Source organism: Triticum aestivum, chromosome 1A, assembly GCF_018294505.1.
Source record: "Triticum aestivum cultivar Chinese Spring chromosome 1A, IWGSC CS RefSeq v2.1, whole genome shotgun sequence".
In the NCBI taxonomy this organism is placed as follows: domain Eukaryota; kingdom Viridiplantae; phylum Streptophyta; class Magnoliopsida; order Poales; family Poaceae; genus Triticum; species Triticum aestivum.
Genome location: NC_057794.1, coordinates 430396244 through 430409235, shown reverse-complemented (window position 1 = coordinate 430409235; position 12992 = coordinate 430396244). Strand labels below are relative to the sequence as shown.

General features: G+C 45.9%; 1 protein-coding gene across 2 annotated transcripts; it reads right to left on the bottom strand.

The window, feature by feature from the left end:
* Positions 1-8244: 8244 nt before the first annotated feature.
* On the bottom strand, positions 8245-11906 carry LOC123054126 (7-hydroxymethyl chlorophyll a reductase, chloroplastic). 2 transcript variants are annotated; one of them, XM_044477823.1, is made up of 18 exons: positions 11695-11906; positions 11438-11619; positions 11253-11361; positions 11065-11149; positions 10917-10958; positions 10692-10770; positions 10286-10337; positions 10145-10207; positions 9960-10057; positions 9713-9748; positions 9572-9633; positions 9440-9467; positions 9262-9341; positions 9103-9172; positions 8944-9001; positions 8780-8844; positions 8597-8691; positions 8245-8467 (listed from the first exon to the last, which is right to left on the bottom strand). In XM_044477823.1, exons 1-18 carry the CDS (start codon positions 11789-11791, stop codon positions 8371-8373), a joined length of 1398 nt encoding a protein of 465 aa, XP_044333758.1. In that variant the 5' UTR covers positions 11792-11906; the 3' UTR covers positions 8245-8370. The 2 variants fall into 2 exon arrangements, 1 of the variants encoding a protein (XP_044333758.1); XR_006426058.1 differs by lacking the exons at positions 8245-8467; positions 8944-9001 and having other exon boundaries at positions 8780-8906; positions 9057-9172.
* Positions 11907-12992: the final 1086 nt, after the last annotated feature.

The window sequence follows — 12992 nt, the reverse complement described above, 5'->3', positions numbered from 1 at the left end:
GCATCATGGCATGATTAGTACTTGTTGAGTGAGTGTTTGTATGTATTTCTTATATCTTTGCACTCATGTTTTTTTATTTTGGACCCATGCTTAGCATGATTATCATATTGGGTATCTCCATTACCCTTTGTCCAAAATATGTTCTTTTGATCCTTTGGATGTTTGATTCTCATGACATATCTTTTTGGTGCATTCTATGGATCCTCAACATAGTGTGAATTTCTTCGTGTGTTCGTAACTGGATATGTGCACTTGATTCCACTCACAATATGAGAAATGCACAAATTAAGGAGGAACCCATACTATATTGGTTGTCTAGATTTTTCTTCCATTTTGGCACTTGTTGCCAATGGGGGAGAATTTTAGAGGGTTTAGGAGAAGTGGTTTAGGAGAAGTGGGTTGGTTCCTGTCATCCATGCATATATACATTTGTTGTGCTTGCTCGTTGCATCGATGTGTATATAGAGAAAACTCCACCGAGTTCTTTCACATGCATATATTGTGGGGGAGTTTGCTCTATATATTATGGTTCTACTAGCATCAAATTCTTGTATAGTATTTTGATGCTAGTATAACCGGTTTTGATAACATCAACTATCTTTATGATATTTGAGGCTATCAAAACCACCTCAAGTATAAAATTTATTCTTGGATAGATTGCATACTTGTTTTAATTTCATTATATAAACCCTCTTGTTGAGATTGTCATCAATTACCAAAATGGGGGAGATTGAAAGGGCATGTAGCCCCTAAGTGTGGTTTTGGTAACTAAATGACAATCTCTATGGACTAATGTTTCTCAATGAGATATATTTGAAGGTTTTGTCCATAGATGGTGCCTCAAGGATATTGGATGGAATCAAGGATGAAGTCCATATATATGAAGATAGTGCCTCAAGGATATTGGATGGAATCAAGGATGAAGTCCATATATATGAAGATATATTTGTTGTATGCTTTGGAGTTAAATGACAATTCCTATGGAGCATCAAGTGCATTGAATCTTATATGAAGATATGTTCCATAGTGATGCTTGAAGTGCATTGGGTTGTTTTGTGAAGTCTTCCATCAAAGCATCTGAAGAAGTCCTCATGGTATCCTTCTCTGGATACCCCTTGCACACGGGCTTGTACCATGCGCATGGGGTCGAGTGTCAACTCTCTGGATACCCCGTGATCACGAGGCCTAGGTGTTGGCTCTCGAGATCCCATATCCAGTGAGGTTTCAAGTTGGTCTTCGAGTACTTCTATTGAATCCATCAAGATTGATTTCTATGCCTAATCTAATTATGTTCATGGTGGAGTTCATTGGAGGATCTCTAAGACTGACATATTTGGGCTTTTAAGGATCAAGGGCTTGAGAGAATAATCAAAGAGAAGAATTCAAGTTATGGTTTCAAGACAAGATCATGGTGAGCTCATGTGTTGGGTTTAGGTTGATCAAGTCTTGAAGCAAGCAACTAGAGTGAAGAATTCATTGTGCCTCTCAAGATATTATGATGGAGGACTTTTAAGGATCAAGGGTTTGAGAGAATAATCAAAGAGAAGAATTCAAGTTATGATTCAAGACAAGATCATGGTGAGCTCACGTGTTGGGTTTCAGTTGATCAAGTCTTAAAGCAAGCAACTAGAGTGAAGAATTCATTATGCCTCTCAAGAGATTGTGATGAAGTTTTTAGAAGGGCAAGTGGTGATCAAGATGATATTCATAGTGGAACTTGATATGGTCATGAAAGAGTCTTTGGTGATATTGTCTTGAAGCAATGAAGGGAAATGAAGAGTTCATTGTGGCTTTCAAGAAACCAAGATGGAGCTTGGAGTAAAGATGTTGGTTGACCAAGATGAAGCTCGAAGATTATATCTAGATGGTCAACTCTCAAAGTGCAAACATTGTACCACCTGGGATCAAGTGATCTAGTGGTATGGTAAGTAATTGTGAATTGTGCTTTGTTACCTAACCCATGCTATGTGTTTGTTATGTCTATGTGGGTTAGGTGTTTCTCATGGGCTTGCATCAAAAGGAAAGATCTCAAGTAGCCTATGTGTGGATGACATCAAGTGGTGATGGTCATCGGGTTCGAGGAGTCCAAGTGCAAGATGAGAAGCCGGAGGTTATATGCTTTGAAGCTTGTGGTCCACATCATGATAATGCTCATGTGAAGATGGGCTTAAGTTAAGGCTTCCCTCATTGCAATATGAGGAAGCAATTCAAGCATCTTCGCCAAGTGGTTGTGGACGAGAAAGGGATTCCAACTTGAGACAAGCATTGGAGTCATCACCAAGATCAAGTTGAATATGCAAGGCAAAGGTATACCTTAGCTAGGTTTTCCTAGTTTTGCTGGTCTCATGGTGCTTGGTGGGAGACCGGATTATAGGTTTGATAGTCGTACTATCAAGAGGGACTCTCGGGCAAGTAGCTTGTTCATGTCGCATGTAGAGAGCTCAAACCTTTGCATTACTTGCATAATTATTTCTTGTTGATATTGTTTGGTTCTCTATGTGAGGACCTTGGGCTTTTCCATAGCTTCAAAACGAGCCCAAGATCATCGAATTCGGAGTCCGTATGCCAAAGTTATCACGGTTTTAGTGGGCTGCTGCAGGCTGTTCTGGGTACCCCGTGGACACGGGGTTTTTGACCCCCGTGGGCACGGGGCCCCGTGCACGCGGGCTTGTACCGTGCACACGGGACCCCGTGGGCACGGGGTCTAAACCCCCGTGGGCACGGGGTGTCCAAGAAGTGTCCGTTGGAGCCCCAACGGTTAGTTTTGGAAGTTGGCTATAAAAGAGCCCTTCCTCCCCACCGGTTTGGGTGTTGTTCATTCACATTCTAAACATCATTTTGAGCCTCTTACCACCTCTCCCAAACCCTATCTCCCCTCTAAGTGAAGGGGGATTTGTGGATGGATCTTGGAGTCATTTGTTGATTTCCTCCATTGCATCCCCTCTCTTCAATCCCCTACTTTCTTGAGTTGCATCTTGTGAGATTGAGAGAGTGAGTTGAGCATTTGTTGCTTGACCTTGCATTGCATTTGTTGCTTTGGTTTGAGCTCCCCGCATCGATTTGTTCGAGTGAGAGCCCGTGAGTTTATTACTCTTGGAGGCTTCGCCTCCTAGACGGTTTGGTGATACATTGAGAAGATTGTGAAGAGGCCTATGTGGCCAAGGTTCCCCCGGAAGCTTCCTTTTGTGGTGTGCTCCGGGGAAGGGTGTTGAAGTGGCCTAGGTGGTCAAGTTCCTCCGGAAGCTTCCGTGGTTGTGGTGTGCTCCGGAGAAGTTTGTAAAGGTGTGGTGGTCGCCTTCAAGACCAACCCCGAGTGAACCGAGGCTCATCCGTTGGGGGTGACTCGGAAGGGAGAATACGGTGAGTCACTTGGTGACGCCCCGGAGCTTTGGCTTTGGCACCGCTCTAACGGAGATTAGCACTCTCACGAGTGTGAACTTCGGGATAAATCCGCGTCTCCGACTCACTTGTGGTTATCTCATACCCACACCCTTTACTTTCCACAATTCATACTTGCTCATATTGATATATCTTGTGCTAGTTGAATTGCTTAGTACTTCCTACATTTCCTTATCTTGTGATATAGTTTGTGCTTGCTAGTTTCTTTTAGTACCTATCTTGTTTAGCATAGGTTGTTGGTGCACTTAGTTGAGCCTAGCATATTTAGGTTTTGTGCATGAAAAGTATCCGTTAGTTTAATTCGCATTAGGGTAAAGCCAAATCCGTAAAAGTTTTAAAATGCCTATTCACCCCCCCTCTAGTCGTCATCTAGATCATTTCACCAGGCGAACCTCTCCTCCATCCAGGGGTCGCTCTCTCCGGCTGTCGCTGGGCTTGTCGTCTTCGCCAAGACGTCTCATGAGGCATGGACCATACTCGAGCACTCGTTTGCGGCGTAGTCTCAGGCTCGTGTCTCCGTGCTCCGCCGTCAGCTTGGCGAGTGCGAGAAGCTTGACTCCACGGCCACGGAGTTCTACAACAAGGTCAAGGGCCTTGCTGACACGTTGGTTTCCATTGGACAGCCGCTCACCGACTCCGAGTTCAACTCCTTCATCGTCAATGGGCTAGACGAGGAGTATGATGCACTGGTCGAGATCATCAATGAGCGAGGCAACTCGACTCCCATGATGGCACATGAGGTCTACTCCCGCCTCCTCCTCACCGAACAGCGGGTCAAGGCTCGCCGTTCTAAGGCCAGTCACGACCCTCTGTCCGCGAATGCCGCCACCAAGGGTGGCCATAGCTCGTCCAAGGCGCCGCCTCCTGCATCGTCTTCGTCACCTTCAGTTCCCCCACCGTCTGCAGCCCTACCCGGGCCTGGTGGTCGACGTTTGTGTCAGTAGTGTGGCATTGAGGGGCACTGGTCCTCTAAGTGTCACAAATGCTTTCAGCGGAGTTTTCTTGGTCTTGGCAATGATGGCAAGGACACTCGCAACTTTGCGTGTCAGGTTGCCATGGCTGATCGTCCGGCGCCGCCGAAGCAACAAGGACACACTCAGTCCTACTCCATTGATCCTCACTGGTACATGGATAGTGGGGCAACGGAGCACCTGCCGGGTGAGATGGGGAAGCTTCACAACCGTGAACCCTATCATGGCTCCGACAAGATCCACACCGCCAATGGAGCAGGTATGCACATCTCTCATATTGGTCAAGCATCTCTTCTCACTAGTCATCCAAATAGGAGTCTTCAGCTTCACAATGTTCTTAGAGTTCCTTCTATGACGTGTAATCTTCTTTCAGTTCCTAAACTCACACGTGATAATAATGTGCTTTGTGAATTTCATCCTTTTGATCTTTTTATTAAGGATCGGGGCACAAGGGACATTCTTCTTAATGGGCGGTTGTGCCAGGGCCTCTATCATCTAGAGCATCCTAGTGTCGCTCGCGTTTTCAGTGGAGTTCGGGTATCTCCGTCACAGTGGCATGCTCGTCTTGGTCACCCGGGCACACCTACCGTCTGTCATGTCTTGCGTCGTCATGAGCTTCCTAGCATGTCTAGTAATAAAGATGTAGCAGTGTGTGATGCTTGTCAGCAGGGGAAGAGTCATCAACTTCCTTTTTCGGAGTCTAGTCGTGAGGTGAAACATCCTTTAGGACTTGTGTTTTCAGATGTTTGGGGTCCTGCTCAGACTTCTGTTAGTGGTCACAATTATTATATCAGTTTCGTTGATGCTTATAGTCGCTTTACCTGGCTTTATCTTATCAAACACAAATCTGATGTGTTCAATATTTTTGTTCAGTTTCAAAACATGTCGAACGCCTTCTCAAGCACAAAATTGTTCATGTTCAGTCGGACTGGGGGGGGGGCGAGTATCACAACCTCAACTCCTTTCAGTCGCTTGGGATCGCTCACCGTTTAGCATGTCCACATACACATCAGCAGAATGGTTCAGTAGAACGTAAGCATCGTCACATTGTTGAAACTGGTCCCACTCTTTTGGCTCATGCGTCGGTTCCGTTTCGTTTTTGGAGTGATGCTTTCACCACTGCATGTTTTCTCATAAACTGTACTCCCACTCGTGTTTTGAACATGAAGACTTCCATTGAAGTCCTTCTTAATGAACAACCTGATTACACCTTCTTCAAAGTTTTTGGGTGCGCTTGCTGGCCGCATCTCTGTCCATATAACAAGCGCAAGCTTAAGTTTCGTTCCAAGAAGTGTGTCTTTCTTGGCTATAGCTCTCTTCATAAAGGATACAAATGTCTTCATGTTCCCACTAATCGTGTCTATATATCCAGGGATGTCATGTTTGATGAGCATGTTTTTCCCTTTGCCAAACTTCCTGTGTCCACCGCTGAACCACCATCCATGCATTCATCCTCTATTGCCTCTGACCAATTTGATGATGCTGCATATTCTCCTATATTGTTGCCTAACCATGGTGCAGGCACTGGACGTGGGGCTCGTTTAGAGATTCTAGAGGCGCTGTCGCCTTCTTCGTTGGTCTCACCAGTGGCTCACGACGATCGTGCTGAGCCTCTGCATGGCCTCGGTCATCGTGCCCATGCACGTTTGGCCGACCGCCCAGCGATGCCGTGTGCCTCGGCGCCTCTGGCCTCTGGGTCGTCCGCCTCGACGCCCCTGGCCTCTCAGCCGCCTACCTCAGCGCCCCTGGCCTCTGGGCTGGTTTCGCCCTCACGGCCTGCTACGCCGGCTTCATCGCCACCTCGGCCTGCCATGCCAGCCTCGCCTGGGCCGAGCTCACCTGGCTCAGGCTCGCTCACACCTATGCTGACTGAGGTGTCTCCATTGCTGGCTGAGGCGTCTCCGTCGCCATCGCCCAGTCTCATGTCGACTGAGCCCTCTCCGGCCCCTGTGGCTCCCACGGTTCCTCGACGACCACATACGCGGAGTCGCAGTGGCATTTTTCAGCCCAAGAAGTGTCATGATGGTACTGTTGCTTGGTTGGCTGCATGCCTGGCTGCTGCTCGTGCGGACCTGACCTTTGAGCCTCGTACGTGTAAAGCTGCCCTGAGTATACCTCATTGGAGAGAGGCCATGGAATAGGAGTATCATGCTCTTCTTCATAACAAGACATGGACTCTTGTTCCGCCACCACCCCATGTTAATGTCATTGACTCTAAATGGGTTTTCAAAGTGAAGAAGCATTCTGATGGGTCTATTGAGTGCTACAAGGCACGGTTGGTTGCCCGAGGTTTTCGGCAGCGCTATGGTCTTGATTATGAAGACACCTTCAGTCCAGTGGTTAAGCCCACTACCATCAGGCTTCTTCTCTCTCTTGCAGTTACTCTGGGGTGGTCTCTTCGTCAGCTTGATGTGCAGAATGCTTTCCTCCATGGTGTATTTGAGGAGGAGGTTTACATGCGGCAGCCTCCTGTTTTTTTAGATCCTGATCATCCTGATTACCTATGTCGTCTCACCAAAGCACTCTATGATCTGAAACAGGCTCCTCGTGCTTGGCATGCTCGTCTTGCGACAGCTCTTCGTACTCATGGTTTTGCATCATCGGTTGCTGACTCTTCATTATTTCTTCTACAACGGCCTGAAGTCACTATGTATCTCCTGGTCTATGTGGATGATATTATACTTGTCAGTTCCTCTCCGTCGGCTGCAACTGCTCTTGTTCGGTCTCTTGGTGCTGATTTTGCTGTCAAAGTCCTTGGGAAGCTTCACTACTTCCTTGGCGTGGAAGTCACTTCCGGTTCTGATGGTCTTGTTATGATGCAGAAGAAGTACTCCTTGGATTTGCTGCAGCGGGCTGGGATGCTTAAGTGCAAACCGACGACTACACCTATGTCTACCACTGACAAGATCACTGCTGTGGATGGTGAGCTTCTGACTGCTGCTGACGCAACACAATATAGGAGCATTGTTGGTGGGCTTCAGTACTTGACGATCACACGTCTAGATATTTCCTTTACTGTCAACAGAATGTGTCAGTATCTCCAGGCACCTCGTGACACTCATTGGTCTGCTGTTAAGCACATTTTGCACTATATTCGCTTCACGCTGTCCTATGGTTTGCACATTGGACCGAACTCCTCTGGGATTGTCTCGGCATACTCTGATGCAGACTGAGCTGGCAGTCCGGATGACAGGCGATCCAAGGAGGGCTATGGTGTGTTCTTTGATTCTACCTTGATCGCCTGGAGTGCTCGAAAACAAGCTACTGTTTCGCGTAGCAGTACTGAAGCTGAGTATAAGGTTGTGGCTAATGCAACTGCAAAAATTATCTGGATACAGTCTTTGCTTCAGGAATTGGGTATATCTCAATCACAGTCTCCTATTCTTTGGTCCTATTCTTTGGTGTGACAACATCGGTGCTACATACCTGTCTGCCAACCCGGTATTTCATGTCCGAACGAAACACATCGAAGTTGACTATCATTTTATACGGGAACGTGTATCTCAGAAACAACTACAGATCAAGTTCATCTCTTCCAAGGATCAACTTGCAGACATCTTCATCAAGCCATTGCCTCTACCGCAGTTCGAGGCTTGTCGGCGCAATCTTACCCTTCTAGATTCTTTAGCAAGTGGCTAAGATTGAAGGAGGGTGTTAGACTATATTGTTCCCGTATATGTGTAACATTGTACCCCTTCATTATATATATGTGTGATAGGCCACCCCTAGAGGGTTGTGCCGGTTCCCCCCAAAACCTATTGTCTTACACTAATGTTACAAATTCTATTGCATCATTGGAGAGCTGATCGTTGAGCCTGCTGCCTGTCGGGGAAGATCTAAATCAGTAACCTGAGCCCTAACGAGTGCCACTCGCTGTCTGAACTAAATATTTCTGCTGTGCATTCACTATTTGTTTTGCTTGCTAATACAGTACTATCTACAAGGATCGCGTGGCCGTGTGTGCTACATATGCGTACGCGGAGGTATGATACAATACACTTCACTGTTTATTCTGCTCAAGCATCGAGTCGATGCGGCCGTCCTTGTTGTACGCCTCCACGATTTTCTTGGCATATGATGGCATATGCTGCTCCGCTCTGCAACATGAAATTCATTCATGAGCACTTCATATATATCGTCCTAACATACATATGCTACAAGCATACATATAAATATATTAATATTAGTGTATGTTGAGAGCATATAATATAGAGAGCGATATGTACCTTGCCCTTCCCCATGCCCGGTTCACATACAGGTAGTTCCTTATCGTGTGGTAATCCAGAGAGTAGCGACCAAACTCCAGGCCCTTGGGCCCAATCTGCACAAACCATCCATGAACGGTTGGTTCATCATGCATGCTATATTCATTATTGAGTCCATCCAAAATGCAGCATTCACTCACTAACCAGGTTTAGCAGGAAGGCGATGATGTTGCCCACAAATATGGGAGCTGGGTTAGCAGGGCCTTTTCCTGAAAAATCAACCCCCGGTGGATCACATTTTAGTCAGATCCAAGCAACTAATGTTTGATTGCTGCAAAATAAGGAACACCATTTAGTCATATAAATACCCATTTTCGCAGCATCGTCAGCTTTCACTGTCTCCATCACAAATGGTTGTCTAGCACCCTGAAGAAGACGAACATCGGTTGACACGAAAAAAAAATCACACAATGAATCCTACCCCACAGTACACAAGTGCACTTGTATGCATGGATGTGGGTGCGTACACTGCTAACTGTTGGCGTGCTCTCCAAGAGGCCCTCTATCAGGCTGAGCATCTCCCTCCCTCGCTCGTTCCTTATGACAAGAAAGAAAGAAAATCAACCCACTGTTGAGTAATTTGATTCCTCAACAACAGCTAGCTGGTTAAATTTGTCTCACTTCACCTGACTGTAATATACTGAGGGTGCTGAGTCATAGAAACGCCAGAATATTTCGGTACTCCCATATAGCCCACCACTAAATCCTGCACTTTTGCAACAGACACTTTTAGTTTTCCATATGCAAGGGCAGAAAACTGTTGGAATAGAAACAGAAAAGAACTATATACGACAGGAACCTCACCGCCAAGCCATTTGTGTAGTCAAAGCAGCTGAAGATGGTACAAGTAAAACTATTAGTTTGACATTTGAGAGTGATGCCTGACTTTTCATGGATAAACTAAAGCAATGGATTTATGCAGTGAGCATAGCATACCTGTAGCATGATGGTGCAATGACATCCACCAAATCATTGGCTGGCAGGGAAAAATAAGGGACCTGCTTTTAAGTAGGCAATGAAGAGACAGTTTCGGCAGACTCGGTTTTGTATAATACTACAAACAGGTGGGTGACTTACCTCTTCTATATGCCCATCCAAATGCTTTAAGTGAACCTGCAGTATACTCACAGTTATACAACACTGCCACATATCGAAATCGGGAAAGGAAAACAACCATTACTATCAAGTTAGATCCATACATATGTTTTCAATGCATCCTAAACATGATTGTTGAACTGTTGATTGTAGAAGTAAATGGTATTACATGCATGAAACTGTTCCAAAATGGGAGAAAGAGTGCAGACTGTTTCAAATTAAGTGTCACCTTGTAGTCTTGCATAAATTCGTAATGCAGAACAGTTTCTGGTTCACTGCTTGCAGCATTCAAAAATTTATCAAGTCCTTCACGAGTGCCGTTGTCCACTGGGAATGTTCACTAGCATAAGCCAAAGCTCCAATATATATACATGCAAGACAGTAATCAGAAGTCGGGAGATCATCAGTACTTACCACAGTTTGTGCCAAGCACATAAAGCTTTTCCAAGCCAAGGTACTTCTCTACAGATCTCAAAGCTGCGCCCAATAATTTCATGTTGGATAACTATGAGATATGATAAACCGCCAATGGTAGAAATAGAAGAATGATAATACCTTGCACTTGACAACCGACACCACAAAAGAGAAGACGCTTTACACCAGCTGCCTGTCAAAGGAAATCATGAAACTCCCAGTTTTCACAGAGTTGATCAGAAACAGGATTTATGAGGCAGCAATCATGATGTCATAGTGTAACGTCTTTGGCGATAGCACCTAAAGTGCTTCCAGAAATGGAAAGGGAATTGGGTGACATAAATTTTCAGTCCCTTGAATAGGGGTATAGAAAAATCTCTGAACAAACAAGTCCAAGTTCATGTTCAAAGATCCAATGTTCTTTACTTCAGATATCTGTCATCATGAGCGATTTGTTTTCATAGGTTGAGAAGGGAGATAAGATCACAAGATACAGCAGCTAGAAACAATGGCAAAGTATATAGCATGAAGAAGAAGACAGATTTACCTCCACTAAGGCTAGTGTATCGAGATTAGGTGATAATGTTGGCTTGACACCTCTGGCTGCAATGACTTCTTCTGGTGTCCTAGCAGAGCATGGTTAAAAATACTGAATCTTACTTCCATAACATCAAAGAATGGGAATGATGAAACTGATAATAGACCAATTCCAAGTGCTACACACACAAAAAAAAAAACAGATGAAACTGGCAATTGATCAATTCGACTATACCTGGCTAAAACAGGCCTTGGGGCAAACCTATCGTCTGGATCACTGCAGATTGTGGTAATAAATAAACATCATTAGTCAAGTCCATGAGTTGTTCTTGAGTTATTGCAAGGAAAGATGATGATGTGGTATCCGATTCTTGTCTGGGTGCCTTTGTACACAAACCACAGCATCAACCATATTTGATTTCAGCATCTCAACTGCGATTGTTGTCACTATTCCTGTCCACTGGGCTCCTACATGTGTATACATGGAGGTAAACCAAGCTGGCAAGAGGTAACTGCATATGCATATGGTGGGATGAAATGGAATTGAATGGAGAAGCTCGGTAAATGAAACCTTGAACAGGTTCCGTTTTCCTGGCATACAGGAGCTGCTCGTGCACCCCGTAGTACATTTCATCCATGGAGTCCTTCCTGCCCCTCCCATGGACCACTGGTTCCAGATCCTATGCGAAACACGAACCACGCGTTAATGGCCGTAGCAGAGCAATGGCAATGCAAAGAAGAAAAACATGGAGGTACCTCGACACGGGACATGCCGTCCCCGAGGAAGGGGCAGGCGTTGTTGACGTGGGCGATGTAGTAGGTGTCGCAGAGGCCGCAGCGGCTGCACTTGTCCTTGGCCGGGTAGACGCCTCCGGGAGGGATGGGCTTGGATCTCTCGCGCCAGTCCTCCCTCAGCGCCTTCCCCTTTCCCTTCCCCCCTAACCAAAGCAGTTCGATTCGATTCAGGTTGTATGTACTGCTAGGAATGGACTGGATTTAGGCGGGTAACCAACCTGGCGCTGGCGGGGAGGAAGATGAGCACCGTGGGGTGAAGGAGAAGCAGGGTTTAGGGGAGGAGTGGAAGAAGCAGCGCGCGGCCATGGCGATCATGCCGTTACTCCGGCCGGGCGGGCAGGGGCGGCTTGTGAGAGGCAGGAGCCGCTCGTGGACGACGATAAGATCGTCTGGCTGGCTGGACTCGTCGCGGGCGGGCTTGCACGTTTCCGTCCACACAAACACAATGCAGTTTTTTTTAGGGAAAACCAAGTTTATTTATAAAGCAAAATCCACATAAAGTGGGATACATCTTTGATAATGTGGTACATCTAACCAAATGTGACGATCTGGACCTCTAGAAAGTAAAAACTTGGCTAAACTATGTGCTTCATAATTAACAACACGATTCTCGAAAAAAAATTACAATGAAAAGTAATTGCCTTAAGGTTTATTTCAGTGATGATTGCTTCATATGCACCCCGTGCACTTCCATTGATGTCAGAGACAACTTGCTGGCAATCCGAAGCCACAACAAAATTCTGAACGCCCAGGTCCTCTGCAAGGGAGAGAGCCTCTCTGCAGGCTATTGCTTCTACGGTGGCCGGGTCATGAACTCCTTCGACAACAAGTGTCGAGCTCCCCATGTAGTTTCCTCCTTCATCTCTGCACAGCCACTGCCGATCCTTCCTGTCCCGCCATGACACCTGCATCAACATGTATCTTACAGAAGCCCGGGGGTGGCTTCATTGGCCTTTGAGCGACTTGTGGGACAGTTCTTACAGATGTGTTTAATTGCCTGTTTCCGATGATGCCAAGCTCCTCAAGGAATCTGCCAATGAAACTATGAATAGCTTGAGGGCTCTGGAAAATTGACTCGTGCATGCAAATGTGCGAAGAAAATTCAGCTTTAGCCCATTACAGTAGCTTCAAGTTATAATTGGGCCGCAGAGGACCACTTCTACTAAGGCCCGACGAATGGATTGAGAAAGGTACCCGCAGCCGCGCCTCGAGGAATTTCTGGCCCCCTCGCATGCCATCTTGGGCATTAGGATGTGGGGAACCTTGGATCTTCACAGCTAAAGTCTCTGGTCATCTTCGTCTTTTTTCTAAAAAAAAGTTACCTTGTTTTTTTGGTGGTGTCATGAAGACACAGACTTCGATGTCTCGCACAGCCGATTATTCGGATCTGATGACTTTATATTATGATGTCATGTTGCTTTTGTTAGTTTCAGCTTTTGTGGAGCTGGACTTTTTCCTTGACATTATGGTGATTTTTTTGGTACAACAACATTGATAATCCCCGGCCCAAGCACAT

What these genes read in the sequence shown, in the direction of transcription:
- LOC123054126 (XM_044477823.1), bottom strand. Translation starts at nt 11,791, where the DNA reads ATGATCGCCATGGCCGCGCGCTGCTTCTTCCACTCCTCCCCTAAACCC. An exon ending in TGTCGGTTGTCAAGTGCAAG is followed by an intron (nt 10,208 to 10,285) that starts GTATTATCATTC and finishes TATTGGGCGCAG; the next exon opens with CTTTGAGATCTGTAGAGAAG. An exon ending in CGGGCATGGGGAAGGGCAAG is followed by an intron (nt 8,468 to 8,596) that starts GTACATATCGCT and finishes TTCATGTTGCAG; the next exon opens with AGCGGAGCAGCATATGCCAT.